At 41.8% G+C, this 17,775-nt stretch overlaps 1 protein-coding gene across 1 annotated transcript in view; it reads left to right on the top strand.

The window, feature by feature from the left end:
- ADAMTS12 (ADAM metallopeptidase with thrombospondin type 1 motif 12) overlaps window positions 1-17,775 on the top strand; it is a 362,955-nt gene that overhangs the window by 242,722 nt on the left and 102,458 nt on the right. The window contains exons 11-13 of the mRNA XM_090037912.1: window positions 3,021-3,166; window positions 4,302-4,471; window positions 11,864-11,997. Coding sequence (XP_089894038.1) covers window positions 3,021-3,166; window positions 4,302-4,471; window positions 11,864-11,997 — 450 coding nt within the window. The remainder of the gene's footprint in view (window positions 1-3,020; window positions 3,167-4,301; window positions 4,472-11,863; window positions 11,998-17,775) is intronic.

The raw sequence follows: 17,775 nt of genomic DNA, 5'->3' as shown, positions 1-17,775 counted from the left end.
GCCAGTCCCAGCCAGCAGCACCAGCTTCCTGTCATCCAACAGGAAGATCAGGGGCTCTCCTGCACCCCTGGGAGCAGTCTGGCACAGCCCCTGCAGCTCTCCCGGGGGTGTGGGTGAGCCCCTAATCTGCCTGCTGGCTCACAGGAGGCTGGTTCTGCTGCCCGAGGCGGTGGCAGCCAGGGCTGTCCCTAGGGGGCCCTGAATCAGGATGACTGCCATGGGCCCTGCGCTTTGGGGGGCCCTGCAGAGCTGGGCAGAGTGGCTGTGGTGACTATGCACTGCCACCATTGGCTTCGTGTCCAGCCACTCACTACCCTCCCCCCCACAACCAGTACTGCCATTGGTGGTGGCGGCAGCTTCTTTGCATCCAGGGTGAATGGGATCAGGGCAGGGGTGGGTCTCCACATGAACTGATTTGCCCCGGGCCCTGCACCCCACACCCTCCTTGGGTTGGCTCTGGCAGCAACCCGCGCCCAGTGCTGGGTGCCAATCTTGCTGGTGCTGGGTGCGGGCTGCTGCCAGAGCAGATCTGAGGAGGGTGAGGGTGCAGGGCTCAAGGAAAATCAGTTCATGCGGGGACTCACCCCCACCTTGATCCCATACACCCTGAATGTGAAGAAGCTGCCGTCGCCATCGGCAGTGGCACCGGCTGGTAGGTGTGGGGAGAGCGAGTGGTGGCTTCTTTGCATCCAGGGCGCATGGGATTGGGTGAGGGGTGGGTCTCCACATAAGCTGATTTGCCCCGGGCTCTGCACCCTCCTTGGGTCAGCTCTGGCAGCAGCCCGCACCCAGCGCTGGGTGCGGGCTGCTGCCAGAGTCAACCCAAGGAGGGTGCAGGGTGCAGTGCCCAGGGCAAATCAGTTTATGTGGGGATCTGTTCCTGCTCCGATGCTGCTGGGCGCAGCCCGTGCCAGGAAGATCAGTGCTGCCGCTGGCCCCAGCCAGCAGGCAGATTGGGGGCTTGCCTGCACTCCCAGGAAGGCTGCAGGGGCTGTGCCAGACTGCTCCCAGGGGTTCAGGCCCCCAAACTGCCTGCCAGATGGCAGGAGGCTGGTGCTGCTGGCTGGAGCCAGGATCTTCCCAGTGCGGGGTGCAGAAGAGCCTATAGGTGAAATGTTGAAACAGCATCAAAACAAAACGGAACAGTGCTTTCAAAATTAAACAAAACTCAAAACACTTTTCCATCGAAACGGAAGTCAAAGCAGAATGGTGTTGTTTCACACAGCTCTAATACACACCCATTTAATGCACATTAATGTGTCTCATGTAGATATGCCCATAGAGTAAGTCATCCTAGAAACACATTTGGCATTTTGACATGTGCTGTTGACTCAGCACCGGGCTTTTTTTATTAGTGATATGTGTTAATTAAACATGCCCGGTGCTGCATCAGATGTAGGTGTATAAGTGGCACAACACACATCAGTGCTGAGAAAATGGCGGTGGTATGCTTTGAACTAAAGCACATAGAATGTGCGTAAGTGTCCAGAAACTTAATTGAGTCTGCTGGAGCACGGAAATTGATGTGCTCCGGCAGCCTTCCATGACATGTGCATTAGCATCGCAGTGCGTCTCCATGCTGAAAAAAGGGTGGCAGTATGCTTTGAAATAAAACACACTTTAGATTCATAGACATTAGGGGCTGGAAGGGACCTTGCGAGATCGAGTCCAGTCCCCCTGCCATAGGCAGAAAGTCTGCTAGGGTCAAATGACCCCCGCAAGAGAAGCATCTAAACACCATTTGAATGAGTCCAGAGTAGGTGCGTGCACCACCTCTGCGGGGAGTGTGTTCCACACCTGTACACACGGACCATAAAGAAGTTTTTCCTTATGTCTAGTCTAAACCGGCCTTCCAGAAGGTTGTGGCTATTAGATCTTGTTATCCCTTAGGGAGCCCTGGTGAACAACTGTTCTCCCAGACCCTGGTGCACCCCCCTCGTACAGTTATAGGCTGCCACCAAGTCCCCCTGAGCCTTCTTTTCTCCAGGCTGAAGAGTCCCATGAGTGCTTGAGTTCAAAGTGCCCTGCTGCCATTTTTTCAGCATGGGGACGCACAGTAATGTTTGTCCATTAAAATACATTAAGGTGGCACAGTGAGACCCCTGATTGTGTCTGTGTATTTTGATACATCAGATTAGACCCTCAGCTAGCATAAAAGCAATTTAGCTTTTCTGAAATCGGTGGAATTATGCTTATTTACATCAGCTGAGAATCTGAAACACAGTATTTAAAAGATACACCAGGCCCATTTTTCTAGAACTTTCTCTAACCTATGCATAACTTCTGTTACTGTTTATTAATATAGCATGGAGTGCAAAGTCATGCACTTTGGGATGAACAACAATAGTTTGCTGTAAAATAGTAGTTCTTGTACTGGAAACAGCAAAGGAAAAGATGGATGTCAGTGTACTGTTGATCAAAGGATGACCATAAGCAACTATTATGATGTGGCTTTGAAAAAAGCTAGTGCAATTCCAGGGCAGAGTATATTCCATAGAAACAAGAAAGCAGTCATACCCCTGTTCAGGTCAATGGTAAGACCCCATTTAGAATATTGTATACAGCCCTGGTCACCAGATTTCAAAAAAGAAGGGCCGCTGGATGGTTAGAGGAGCAGAGAAACAATCTTATGAAGAGAAATTAAAAGAACTAGTTTTGTCTGTATTAGCAAAACTAAGGTTCAGAGGTGATCAGACTACTTTTTAAAATATATATATATTACATATATATTTATTGCATATATATACATATACATTGAAACAATATGTATGTATGTATGCATGCATGTATGTATGTACATAATTATAACCAATAATTTGGAGTAGAATTCTACTTAGGAATTATCACGTAACAAATTGTTCACCATAGGATGAGATAGCCTTAGAGATGGCCTGCCAGAGGTAATACTATTTAGTGCTTCTTAGCATACACAACTAATTAGTTTTCTCTTCAAGCATTCAACCCACTGTAGTATTTTCCACTGATACTTTTCTGACTTTCTGTCTTTGCTGTTTCTTCAGTGGTGCTTCACCCGTGAGTGTATTACAGTGGGCAAGAATCCAGATGCGATTAATGGCGGATGGAGCACTTGGTCCTCCTGGTCCCATTGTACAAGGACATGTGGAGCAGGGGTTCAGAGTTCAGAGAGACAATGCAGTAACCCAGAGTAAGTCTGACACACAATTTGTTGCCATTTCGTTCAGTGTTTCTTGTGCATTGTGCAAGGTCTTAGAGCTATTGCAGGGGTATTTATAGAAGTGGAGACACATTTATATCTCACCACATAATCAGCAACTACTGCAGCAGGTTAATCAGTCAGCCATATTCTTCCTCATAAAAGCAATTTTGTCTAAAATTTACCAGCCTGGTCTTTTTCAATCTTTATCCTGGTTTTCAGTCTTTCTTATCTTCCATGGAACTTAATTCCAGCAAAGAGAGAAAATGTTATACTTCACCTCCAGGATTACTGCATATATCAGAAACATGATTTAACGATACTACTTCAAATAATAAAAATGTTTTCAATAATTATAAGGAGGTAGAGAATATTTGCCTATTCCTCAGGGGTATTCAGTAGCCACAACTTGCATTTGAACCTACATTGTTTTCTTTTGGAACTTCAGAAACTCTGGCTTTGGGTCTATTGCATCTAGATAAATAGGAGGAAGGGAGATTTTTCAGAGATGCCTGAGACCGTTTTTAAATGGAACTTAGGATCTTCAGGACAAATGTACAATTACACTATTTAATGAAAGGATGGATTTAGTGCTTGTGAGTTTACATCAATTTATCTGATGTAACTATTTCATCTGTCTACTCCTAACCCACAGTAAGTCAATCTAAATTACAGTAATTTACCCCTGAGTGGAACCGGAGGTAAATTACTGCAGTTTGGCTTCAGATATTGCAGAATGAAGCAGAGAAATGAAACAGTTACACTGGTTACAGCTACAAAGTAGTTTCTCACCCCATGAAGTATTTCATCTGTCCAGGTCAGTAAGATTTAGGCTGAGTCAATTCTTCTAGTTAAACAGCAAACAATACACATGAATTCACAAGCTCAATGCTATGAGAGCTGAGTACTTGTGAAGTGCTGAGTGCATTTCATTCCTACTGACTACAAAGTTCATTACTTTGTTGTGAATGTACTGAGCCCCACATCTACTTGGATTTATCTGCTTACCTTGTCAGAATCTAAAAGATACTACTGTCCAGTTGATGTGACAAGCAAATGCAAAGTTAAAATAAATCTCACATTCAAACAGACCCTAATACTCCAAAACTTCATATTTCATTTCTAGGCCTCAGTTTGGAGGAAAGTACTGTACGGGAGAAAGGAAACGATATCGCATGTGTAACATTAGCCCTTGTCAGGGAGGCATGCCAACCTTTCGTCAGATGCAATGCAGTGAGTTTGACACAGTTCCCTACAAGAATGAATTCTACCAGTGGATTCCAATTTACACCACAGGTATGAAGTTATGCCCGTTAGTGCATGTTGTCTGTACAGTCAGATTCACAAAAGAGAGAGAGTTGCTGCGTGAAAGAAAATGATCTGCACATGAATGTTTTATTTATGTCAGTGAAAATTGCTGTTTTTAAGAACATATGGATGCTGGTTGGAGTTAGAGTTTCTTTAATATACAGATGTTGCATGCACTATGGGGTTGATTCTGTTTAGAGTATATAGGAGACTTGAAGTAGGTGGAATTGTAATGAAACCAGCTCCAAAAGAAGAGAAGAGATTCTACTAAATAAATCCACCACAGTTCTGCCATGTGGCTCACCTTAAAATAAAGGGCTACGTTGCTAGATGCTGTCTGCATTACTTATTACAATTAAATTTGCTTTTCAGTGATAGCACAAAAGCAGTTAGTGACCAGGAACTATCCAAAACCTATCCAAAAGCAATTACCATCACAAATTGTTCCTTCCTCCAAGGAAAAAAAGAAAACTGTTTAGAGGAGTTAAACTCAAAGACCGCTATTTCTATTTGACTTTAGATCTATTTTCTGTCAGTAGGATTTTCATCATATTTACTGAGTTTTATAATGCCTGACAGCTATGAATGAAGCTCTTAAATAGCACCTTTTTTCTGCCATGCTCTCATCTAACAAACGAAGTATTGAAGATAGATACGGAACGAGCAGTAGTCTAGAAATATATTTTAACAAAGAAAATAAGGCTGATTGGATATTGTATGAAAGAGTGTTTTCTTTTACAAAAATACAAAAACCTAAGCCATTGTTAGTTCTAAATGCATAGGCCAAATCCAGAGACCAAATATAAAAATCACATTTTGAAATTCCCACCCATTTATGAAAAATGACATCCATTCCCTTTTGTTATGCACATGTATACATCTATTGTAATCTGAAGACAGTCTGTTCCAAATATCCACTTGTGAGCAATGCTAATGGGACTTGGGGAGAGCAATATTTTGTATTGTTTAACCTAATGCAGAATGCATGCATATATGCTCTACAATATGCTTTTAAGATACCTTATAATTCATCCTTATCACATAGGGGCCATGTTCTTCTTTATCTGCTGCTCACAGACAAGAAAAAATTGGTGGGGAATGTAGAAGTGGATGACAACTTGGGCAGCAGTGACCATGACATGATTGAGTTCAGGATCCTGAGAAAAGGAAGTAAGGAAGGAGAGCAACAGAGTAAGGACCAGGGTTTGAAATACACTTTAACTCTTGGGGGAGTCTATAAAAAAAAATTGGGCTGCCCATCACAATGCCCTAATAAAATTGGAGACCCCCCCGGTTATGATTTTCAAATCTTACAGGTGGCCTGTTGTGTCTTATAGTGGGGACTCAGCCTCCCTGAGCTGCCTCATAATTCAAACCCTGGTAGGACCCAGGACTCAGGGAACTGATGGGCAGGATCCCCTGGGAAGCCAGTCTGAGGGAGAAGGAGGATTCAGGGAACTACAGACCAGTCAGCCTCACCTCAGTCCCTGGAAAACTCATGGAGCAGATCCTCAAGGAATCCATTTCTAAGCACTTGGAAGAGAAGAAGGTGGTTAGGAACAGTCGGCATGGATTCACCAGGGGCAAGTCATGTCTGACCAACCTGATTGCCTTCCGTGATGAGATGACTGGCTCTGTGGATACAGAGAGGGCAATGGATGTGATATAGCTTGACTTTAGCAAAGCTTTTGATAGAATCTCCCACAATATTATCACCATCAAGCTAAGGAAGTAAGGTTTAGATGAATGACTGTAAGGTGGATTGAAAACTGGCTGGAGCATTGGGCTCGGAGGGTAGTAATCAATGGCTTCATTTCTAGTTGGCAGCCAGTAAGAAAGTAAGTCATCGGCCCAGCAGGAGAACAAGCAAGAGTAGCAGAGCCCAGATCTCAACCACTTCATGATAGTTCCCTACCCAGTAGGTTATAGAGCCACATTCCCTCTTGCTGCGTGGCTCTGATTTCACTCCCTCAGGCTGTGGAGGGCCTGAACACAAGCCTCCACTCCTGGCCAAGTGCTCTAATCATGAGGATGTTATACAAAAGTGGGCACTATTACCCACTTACCTACAAAGAAGTGGCTGCACTCAGAAACCGGAAAAAACATTTTAAAGGAAGAGCAAAGCCTGGTTTAGGTACTTGAGTTCCTGAGAGGGCTGCACTCCTGGGTTTCCTTGTTCCTATTCTTTGCCTCCAGCCTTTCTCGATCACTCTCCAAAAGTACCTAAGTCTCTCCATTGACTATAGAGATGTCCTAGTGCTTAACCCTGATCACTTCTTTGATCACTTCTTTGAAGCAAGGCATTGCTACACCTCAGTATAAGCACCTGTGGAAGTAACCTGGCTCTAGCCCTTTATCTTCCCATGCTTCAATTCTCTATCAAAAGGGTGGGGGTGTAATAAGGTGGTCTGTCACCTTGGTGGGGGTGGGGCAGCCAGCTCTGTTGAGTAGCTTCAGTCTTGGGGGAGCTACTGGTAGGGGAGTGACTCACTGGGAACTCAAAAATGCAGAGGGGAGTGGAGAAACAAATGGTGAAGGGACAGTTTGGAGGGCAGGAGTCAGCTGTTAATAGAGCGCTTACTACAGGGAGGTGGGACCAAGCTGCTGTGCTGTGGGCCAGAGTCAGGAGTTCCCCTCCAAATGCCCTTGAGCAGGCATCAGGGCTTGGTTCTGTTTGCTTCTCTGCCTATTTGTTTGCAGTTTAAAGACTGCGTTTAAATTGGGAAGGGTGGCTTAGAGTGGAGAGAGCGAACCTGCCTGCCAGAGCCAGCAGCCTAAGCAGCCAAGGGGATGATACAAATGCTTTCTTTGTCTGTCTTGTATATTTGAAATGTAAGTTTTTTTGGGACTGAAACTATCTTTTGTGAAGTTCCCAATATAATGATCTTGGTTAGGGCTGTAAAGAGCTTTGGAAAATACGTGGCTAAAATAATGGCTAGGTAGATAGCAAACTTTGTCAGCGGCTGAAGTGACCCCATAATCAGGGATGTTTGCATGTGAAACATTAATGCATACTCGGAGCATCATTCTTAGAGTTATTGTTCCAGTCTGATGCATAACAAATAGAAAGGACAGGAACTGCTTTTAGTTTGTGAGAGGTTCAATAGGAAGTTCCATGTTTTCTGTTCATGCCTGTTCAGGATGTTTTACTTTTCAGCAGTTGGCACAGTGGCTGTCTTTCATTCTCAGTGCATCTTGAAATGAAAGTTGATACTATGGGGAATTTTAAGCTAATACATGAATAAGAAAATGTACAGCTGTCAAGCAGCTGCTCTGCCTGTTTCATTAGAACTCCTTGAATGAAGAAATGGTTTTGCACAATTTTTCATACTGCTTGAGTGAAGAGCAGGGGACAGACTATGTGGAATTTCCATATTCTTTTTCCTGAGCAATAATGCTTGTTTTTTGTTGTTTTCTTTTTTTGAAAGAATGTGCACGTGGCATGACCACCGTAAGTTAAAAGTAATGGTAGCTCCAGATAATGAAATTAAGCACAGGAGGTAGATAGCACTTACATGAGCGGAAATACAAGAATCATGCCATTTACTTGTATCACAAAAAAAAAATGCTATCAAAGTGAAGGTTGACGGATGCTCCACTTGGCAGTCTTAGAGGAGAAGAGGACTGAACAGGGATTTCATTTTAAATCTTTGCCTTCAAAAGCCTTTCACAGCTCCATCACTGTCAACATTGAAGCCCTTGACTTGTAACAATTATTTTCTTGAACAATACCAGTTCCAAAGCCTCCTTGCATCCCTCTGCTGTGACTCCTATCCCTGTGCTACCCCTGCCCTTTCTACATGGAATTAGCTCCTCCATCCCAGTTCTCTGTATCACTACCTATTTCTTACTTAAGTTTCTCTAAAAAATCAATAATTGCCTTCATCTAAAATCTCATGAGGTTCAATAAGGTCCTGCACTTAGCACAGAAGAATCCCTTGTACCACAACAGGCTGGGAACTGACTTGATTAACAGCAGCTCTGCAGAAGAGGACCTGGGGGTTACAGTGGACGATAAGCTGAATGTGAGCCAGCAGCGTGGCCTTGCTGCAAAGAAGGTTAATGGCATCCTGGGCTGCATTTGTAGGAGTATTGCCAGCAGATCAAGGGAAGTGATTATTCTGCTCTATTCAGCACTGGTGAGGCCACATCTGGAGTACTGTGTCCAGTTTAGGGCCCTTCCGCCTCTACAGAAAAGATGTGGACAAATTGCAGAGAGTCCTACAGAGTGCAACAAAAATGGTTAGGGAGCTGGGGAACATGACTTATGAGGAGAAGCTGATGGAACCAGGCTTATTTAGTCTGGAGAAGAAAAGACTGAGGAGGGATTTAATAGCAGCCTTCAATTACCTGAAGGGGAGTTCCAAAGAGGATGGAGATAAACTGTTCTCAGTCTTAGCAGATGACAGAACAAGGAACAATGGCCTTAAGTTGTAGCAAGGGAAGTTTAGGGTGGATATTAGGAAGAACATTCTCACTAAGAGGGTAGTAAAGTACTGGAGCAGGTTCCCCAGAGAGGTGGTAGAATAGCCATCCCTGGAGGTTTTTAAGACCCAAGTACACAAAACCTTGGCTGGGATAATCTATTTGAGGATGGTCCTACTTTGAGCAGGGGGGTGGACTAGATGACCTCCTGAGTTCCCTTCCAACCCTAATTTTCTATGGTTTTATGATCTACAATTAGCAGAAAATAAAACACCTCCATTAAGATTTTGAGTTACCCAGAATGTTTTGTCATCTGTGTCAGCTGGACCCTAGTCCTGCAAAAGCTATGTTGACTTGAATAGGACTTCTCACGTACTTAAAATTTAGTCTTTGCATGATAAGGGATTTATACTATAAACTCTTTGATACAGAAATGGCTTTTACTTTTGTGCAGTAGATGGTGTTCTGCCTATTGACTGTACAATATAACAACAATAATAGAGGCTGAACTTCATTCTTGCTGTTTTTTTCATTTATTGCTACAATTTTTATACTATTCCAAAAAATCGTATTTTACATGAAATACACAGCTTTCAGATATAGTTGCTCTTCTGACACAAAGAAGGTGCAATAAAATAGTGATGTTGAGACAGAAGACAGTTTTTGAAACAATGAAACTATGTAGGAAAGACTTAACTCAATGACACCTTAAGGTCAATGGATGGAGTCTCATTGACTTCATTGGACTGGAGCCATGTACACTGGCACATTTCTTTCAAATACTTAAAAATATATATATTTTACGAAAATATATACAAAAATGTTATGATACTTTGGTTGGCTTACTTTTTATGGGCATACTGGCTGCAGGTTTAAGCCCAAATCCAACAACACATTTAAGCCTGTGATTCACTTTAAGTGTGGCTAAATATGAATTTACATTTGCAGGCCAGAATAGGGAAAAGAACAGGTTAAAGAATATTCAGATAAGAAAAATGTATTCAAATTGTCAGGGCTTAATAAAATTCACCCTAGAGCACTTAAGGGACTAACTGGAGCAATCTCTGAACAATTGACAATTATCTTCAAGAACTCGTGAAGGACAAGGGAGATCCCAAAGGACTGGAGACAGGCAAACATAGTCCATATCATTAAAAAGGGAAAAAGGGACTCAGAAAAAGATAAACCTAACCTTGCTCCCTAGGAAGATTGTGGAGAAAGTTATTAAATAAGCAAAGTTCCTCAAAGATAATAAGGTGATAAAAACAACCAACAAGAGTTTGTCGAGAACAGATTATGTCAAACATCTAATTTTCTTTTTTGATAGGATAAATGACCTAGTGGATAAAGAGGAGTTATAGACATAAAATAACTAGTCTTGTAAGGATTTTGTCAGTGTCCCCACATTACATCCTCATAAGCAAGGAATTATGTTCTTATTGGAAGCACAATAAAGCTGGTACATAACTACCTTACTTAAATAATTATTAATATATCATTATGAAACTGAGATGGAATTTCAAGCAGGGTTTTCCATGTGGTCTGTCTTGCACATAGTTCTATTCAAAATTACTGTTAATGAAAGGTCTGATTATAAAATGTGTAGATGATCCTGAGCCTGGAGGAGTTGCCTCCTCTTTAGAGGATGAATTCAAAATTCAAAATTAATTTGAAAAACTAAAAAATCATTCAAACTCAAAAGAGGCAATTCACTAATGATAAGTGCAAAATACTACACTTAGGAAGAAAAATCAAATGCAAAAATGCAAAACGGAATGTCTAGCTATGTATGCATTAGCTAGTATGCGTGACAAGGATTTGATGGCTGAATTGGATTGCAAACTAAATTTGCATTAGTCCTACTGTGCTCCTTCAAAATGGTAAATCTCATTAGTGCTACTGTGCTCCTACTAAAATGTTATATTAATGGGAGTGCTCTGTGTAAGATGCAGGAGGCTGCTGTACTACTACTCAATTTAGCACAAGTGAGGCCTTGGCTGGATTGCCCAATCAATGTTTGGGCATTGCACTCAAAGAAAGAAGTAGAAAAATTGCAGAGAGTTCAGAGGTGGGCAGGAAAAATAATAAAAGGCTTAAACCATCTTCCTTTCCTTTTTCATGTCCTTGTGACAAGGTATTTAGTAAAATTTGCAGATTCATTGGAATCTGACAGAGCCATGCTGTGAGTGCTTCTGCTGTGGCTTTGAACTTGCAATCTCTGGGTTGTCAGAAGTTGCCTTAGTGCCTGCTCCAGCCCTGCCCCGCCCTGCCCCCTTTGACCATCTGACCTATGAGGAAATGTTAAAGGAAACTTGTAGGAAAGAAAAGAGTTGAAAGGGGTGGGGATAAATGATAACAGGTTTCCACTATTTAAAAAATTGTTATAAACAAAGTGGTGATCAATTATTCTCCAGATCAAGGACAAAAAGGAATCAGATTGATTTGCAACAAACTTATGTTGGGTATTCTGAAAAAAATTCCTAATTGCTCAACTGGTGAAATACTAGAAGAGGCTACCTCCATATATAGTAGACTCTTCTTCTTGGACATTTTCAAGGACAGCCAAAAATCTGTGAGGTTTAAATACTTGATTCTGCCTCAGTGCAGGGGGCTTAGATGAGATCATCACTTGTGGTCCTTGGTGGCCATACATTTCTATTATTTCCATAAGCACTTGCTCAAGTGATTTGCTAGATTGGGCTTTACATGGAGCTAGAAATGCATTCCTTCACCACCATTGCACAGTTTGATTATGGATACTAAATTTCTTACTTTCCATCACCTAGGCTGTGACTAATCCACAGTTTTTGGGTATGTTATATATGCCCTGATATTGCATCTTGAATGTTCTGTGATGAACTAAAATTTATCAGTCTCATATGTTGATTCAGTATATGTTGATTAACCATATATTAAAAATACTACATTGAGAAAGTCTCTCTATTTTTCCTTCAGCTAATCCTTGTGCGCTCCACTGCCGTCCTGTGGATGGTCAATTTTCAGAGAAAATGCTGGATGCAGTTCTTGATGGTACTCCTTGCTTTGAAGGAAACAACGGCCGAGATATCTGTATTAATGGCATGTGTAAGGTATTGGGTATGTTTGCATGTTTCTTTTCTAAAATTTCCTGGGACTATTATGTAATGGGGAAATGTTTTCCACAATATTTAGGAGGGAACCAGTCCAGGGTGCTGGATTTCTTTTCTTTTCTTTTTTAATTATCATAAAAACAAGTTAAGGGGGAACTGTTTTATAATCACATCAGCCTCTCTACTGAACACATCAACCTAATTGTTCGATCTGTTGACTGTTTTAGCCTCCTTTTTACCCATCATCAGCTAAGAAAATTGCATTTGTTGTGTTCCTATGGAGATATTTATCTATAGAGAGATTTATACAGTTTGTAGGAGGGGAGAGGCATAATTAAATTAGTTTATACTACAACATCTTGAAAATACAATTGTAATGGTACTACAGGGTGCATTATTCATCAGCTTAGAATTACAGCCATAGAACATCTAATATCAAATGACAGACTAAAGGATATGCATGCTTAGAAACAATAAAACATTTGGTTCATAGAATGTTAATGTACAATACTGTACAATTATTGGCAAAGCATGGAGCATGCGATTCAGTAACAGTCCAGTAATGGACAAGAGGAAAGGATTTCTTAGGGTGATATTTTTTATTGGACCAACTGTGTGGTTGGAATAGAATTAATCAAGCGTTTGAATGCAAGAGGAAGAATGTCTTGCATTTGAAAGCTTGTCTTACTTTATCCCAACTACACAGTTGTCCAATAAAAGGTATCACCCTAAGAAATTCTTGCCTCTCACATAATTTCTGGATCATCATGGCTACAACATCACTTTTACAGTATTAACCAAAGCAATCAAATGCGACACCATGTGCCAATGTTTCCTAAAGTCTGACAGCATTTAAACTTTTGGATATAATTCTCCACTACTGTTAGGACATGCGCACCTCCCATAATATTGTTCTGCAAGTACTCTCAACATCTTGAATAGTCAGTCACCATTACGTAGTAATAAGACAAAGGAATCTCATAGTCCTAGGGTTTGTTTTTTTAGTCCTAGGGTTTGTTTTTTAAATGGGATACTAATACACTGGAATTTTTTGTTTGTTTTTTTGCTAGCAAGTAGTTTTGTCCGTAGTTTATTTTCTTGAAAATAGTTGATTTCTTTTTGCCCATTGCAGCCCGAGGCAGGGCACCTTTGGTGCCTGTCACTTTAAGAGGCTTAAGCAGGCTGTGGAGCAGCTGACAGGTGTGGTGTGGCTTAACAAGGTGGTCACATGACTGCAAGAGGGCTCTCCGATTGGAGGATGGGTCTGGACAGCCTCAGTATAAACCCATCCCCACAGAGCTAAGTGGGCAGTTGCTGTGTGGAGGAGTTTCCTGGTCCTGGGGAATGACCTAAAACTACACTCTGCTGGGGTTGGATCATATGGTGGAGCTGCCTGTGGTGGGATGGTCCCCAGGAAATGCCACACCAGTGCCTCCCTAGTGAAAGGCAAGTATGGGTTACTGTATAGCCTTAGCCCCCATGACTGGGTGGGTTACCCCATAGAGGGGACAGGTGAGGGGTCCAGACGGGTCATCAGGCCTGAGACCCAAGGGGTGTAAGGCCTAGTGGCCCTGGTGAGAGGGCAGAGTAGTGGACCCTATGAGGGCATATGAGAAAGCAGTAGACTCAAGTGAGAAGGCTATGTAGAGTAAGGTCCACGTGGGCCGGTGTGAAGGACTGTGCATAGGCCAGCCTTAGAGACTGAGTGAGCTGGATTTGTAGGGGCCTGAGAAAGCAGACCCATGTGAGAGAGAGAGATGGCAAGCGGCTCAATAACCTAACCAGAGAAACCTTCAATTGGTCAATGCTGGGGCCAGGACCAGAATGGTCAAAGGGCCAGAGCACCCACCACAAGGGACACCCAAAGCCAGAGGCCTCGGGCTCTGACTGGCCTGGAGGCAAGGCCAGGGCCTGTGTAGCCAAAGGTCCTGGAGGGGGCCACTGCCAAGAGGGAGAAGGGTTTAGCAGCTTAGCAACCCAGAATGAGGGCAAAGTAGACTGCCTGAGAAGGATGGATCCAGTCGGGGTCCAAATGCCAGGTGGGCATAGAAGGAGGTCCATCATGGGGCTAGAGCCATATAATGATGCCATCTGTGAAGCATGGGACATGGTAGAGGGGCAGCACAGAGCTATGTATTATGTCCTTGGCACTGGGCAATAAATGGGCAGCCTCCCACGTTAGGCAAAGGGTAATTATTAATTAGTCCATATCAGAATGGCAGGAGGTTTAGAGTGGAGTTCCTGTTCAACATTTTTAGTAACAATTTGGGTGATGGCATAGGAAGTTTCTTGAGCAAGTTTGCAGATAACACAAAACTGGGAAGGACTGTGGAGTGCAATTCAGAAGGATCTCAACAGATTGGGAAGTCGGGCTAGAGCTAATAGGATGAAGTTCAATGCAAACAAATGCAAGGTGTTACACTTCAGGAGGAATAATCAAAAACACAAATATAAAATGGGGGACACCTGGCTGGATGGCAGCACTATGGAAAAGGACTTGGGAGTCTTGGTAGACCACAGACTAAATATGAGGCTGCAGTGTGATGCAGCTGCACAAAAGGTGAATGTGGTTTTGGGATGCATCAAAAGAAGCATTTGGTGCAAGACCTGGGAGGTGATAATGCCTCTCTATTCAGCACTGGTTAGGCCTCATCTGGAGTATTGTGTGCAGTTCTGGGCTCCACATTTTAAAAGGACAGGAGAAGTTAGAGAGTGTCCATAAGCAAGCAACAAAGATGATAAAGGTGCTGGAAGGCAAGCATATGAGGAGAGACTGAAGGATCTAGGCATGTTCGGCCTGCAGAAAAGGTGCTTAAGAGGGGACAGAATAGCAGTCTTCAAATACGTGAAGGGCTGCCATAAAGAGGAGGGAAACAGCTTTTCTCTCTTGCTGCAAAGAGCAAGGCATAGACCAATAGCTTGACGGTGCAGCAAAGGAAGTTTAGATTGGATATCTAGAAAAACTTTTTCACTGTTAAAAGAGTGAGGCAATGTAATAGAGTGCCTAGGGGAGTTGTGGACTCTCTTTTGCTAGAGGTGTTCAAGAAGAGGTTTGTACAAGATAGTTTGGATAGCAGTGATCTTGCTTCAAGCAGGGAGTTGGACAAGATGACCTCTGGAGGTCTCTTCCAGCCCTACTTCTTGATGATTCTATGATTCTTGTATCATCATCCTTCAGGGAAACTATTTTTTTATATCTTTCTTTAGGGATGTTGGATAGCCACCTGCCCTAACCAGTTGAATTCCTAATCATGTAGTTGGTATGTCCAAGCTGGAGATTTTAATGGCCAGGGGACTGTTGGTGTTGCAAAAAGCATCAAAAAACATTGATTTTTATTTTTTTTTTACAGGCTGTTTACTAGTAATGTTTAATCCCTTGGAGAAAGTAGAAGTCATGCCCAAATTCCTTTTTTGAAATAAATAAAAGATGCCATTTGACTTCATTGGCAGCTGGGTAAACACTTTAATTATTGTGATGAAAAACCTGGCATTGGATACGAGAGGAACTGAGGTGAACATTCAGATTTCAAGTTAGATTGAAACAAACCTGTGGATATAAAAATGTTTGGTCATTTTTTTTTTTACAGAATAAAGTGTTGCTCATTCCTGTGCTTCCTACTCTCAGGCAAGACTGTCCAGAGTGAGGCAGAATACTGATTAAAATACTTTTCTTATTGTATTTTGACCCAGCTCCAGCAGTATCTGAAGTCTCACAAAATAACTCAATTTATGAGACTGTCACTGATTTCCAAGCTACATATACATGCATCACCATTTCTGAGGGTTTGCACACACAATGTATTTACACCAATGTAACTGATTTTTGTGACAACATAAACAAGAAATAAACAGATGAGGTAAATCCCTACAACAGAGAAACTTCTCCAGTTCTGGTATACATTATTTGTGAGAGAACTGGAGGTAAAACTACACTGGTGTTCATCACATTTATATCCCTTTCCAGAAATAGCTAAGGTTTTACTTTATATGACCTAGGGGGGGCACATCTATGCGAACAATTACTGCACATGAATAAACTTTCACAATTTATTGCTCCTGGGCACTGTTTGAACATGCACCTAGGAGCAATAAACTCAAGAGCAATGAGCTCCAGAGTTTATTCATGCATAGCACATTGAGCTGGGTCAGAGCAGCCCCAGCTGGCAAGGGTCCCAGGGAGGTCTGTGTTGTGGAGGAGCTGGCTAGGGCATGAGGGTGGTTCAGTGTGGGGCTACCCAGCAGGCAGTGTCTGCATGTTGTGCCCCAGCCAGTCAGGGCAGTGTCTACATGTGCACTGCCATGGAGTATTTAACTCTACAGCAGGATAGTACTTGCAAATAGAAGTACTATCCTGCTGCAGAGTAAATTAGTATACTATAACCTAATAGGAATGTACATGTAGACACCAAGATGTTTACTGCACAGCTAATTAGTCAATTGTGCATTAAACATATTGTCTAGGCACACCTAGCGAGGGTGAACTAGCGAATCCCAGTTGAAAGCAAAATTAAGACATAAATGATAATGTTAAGTGGTTTTTTGTAAGTGCCAGGCATGTATTATGATAAACAATTCAGGAAAATTAAGGATTCTTTTTTAATCTGTATATCGATGGTATCATGAATTAAGCTCTGACAGAATGTTCACATACATTTAGTGTTTCAATTCTCCTAACAAACAGATTTAATTGAAAGTCAGGGTCACATGATAATACATGTAACCTTGCAATTGCATAATCCAGAATGATGATTAGGTAAGTGAAATAGGCCACTTTTCTCAATGGTACAAGCTTTTATGTGAAATGTATACAGAGTGCAAGACCTGACAACAAAGCTTTTCAAGCAGCACCTCTTTGTGTAATTCAGCACCATATTTGTTCACGCTAATCAAACACAGTGCTGATGTTCCAGTTTATGGTGAGTGAGCTTGAAAACACACTTAATATGATTAGTTAGGCTGAGTTAATGCTTGTTGTGTAATAGAAATGTGTTGTTGACAACCCAAAGTAAGGATTCATAAACATTAAATAAAACAGTAGGGTCAAATCAGTCTCTATTCAAGTCTTACATGCTGTTTCTCACAAAAAAATATTTGGAATTTGCTTTGTATGCCAAAATCATGTCTCAGTCCTGGCCTGAAGTTAAATAAGAAATGAACATGGCAAGCTTCTATGTGATATATCTGCTACCCACTTGCATTTGGTGTGTACAAGGCAACTTGGTGTTTCAAGGCTAAAGAATAAACTCCACATTTTTTATGTGCTGAAGTCTAGACAAAAAAACACATATATTAAGCACCAAAATAAAAATTATTTGATTTACTAAACTACAAAATCTCATGGAAATTGCTTTTATACAGAAGTCTAAATGTGGATGTGGGTGCCTAATTCCTGTGTTCCTGTGTTTATCACAATGGGCAATATCTTTTATTAAGACATCATTATTATGAAAATATTTAATATGTTTAGTAAAAAAGGCATTGCCCTTATAACAAACCTATTGAATAGAGATAAACGTATGAGATTTCTTGATTTAGGTAAGAAATGGGATTGATTAATAGGAACAGTGGGATTATCTATAAACAAGAATTTGTTTGGAGCGCGCATTTCATAATCTGCCACAAAGGTGCATAAATGGGAGATATGGCACCTCTCATTATAGAGCATTACACTTTGTATTAAGTATTCATATACTGTGTACATATTTTTATTGTGGACAATTTTAAAAGGCTTAAGTCATCTTGAATCAATATGGAGAATGGGGTATTTTGTATGATAAC

The sequence above is a fragment of the Crocodylus siamensis genome, chromosome 3, assembly GCF_052110815.1.
Source record: "Crocodylus siamensis isolate JL-2025a chromosome 3, ASM5211081v1, whole genome shotgun sequence".
NCBI lineage: Eukaryota > Metazoa > Chordata > Crocodylia > Crocodylidae > Crocodylus > Crocodylus siamensis.
The sequence above is the reverse complement of the archived record's forward strand: the minus strand, read 5'-3'. Positions and strand labels throughout refer to the sequence as shown.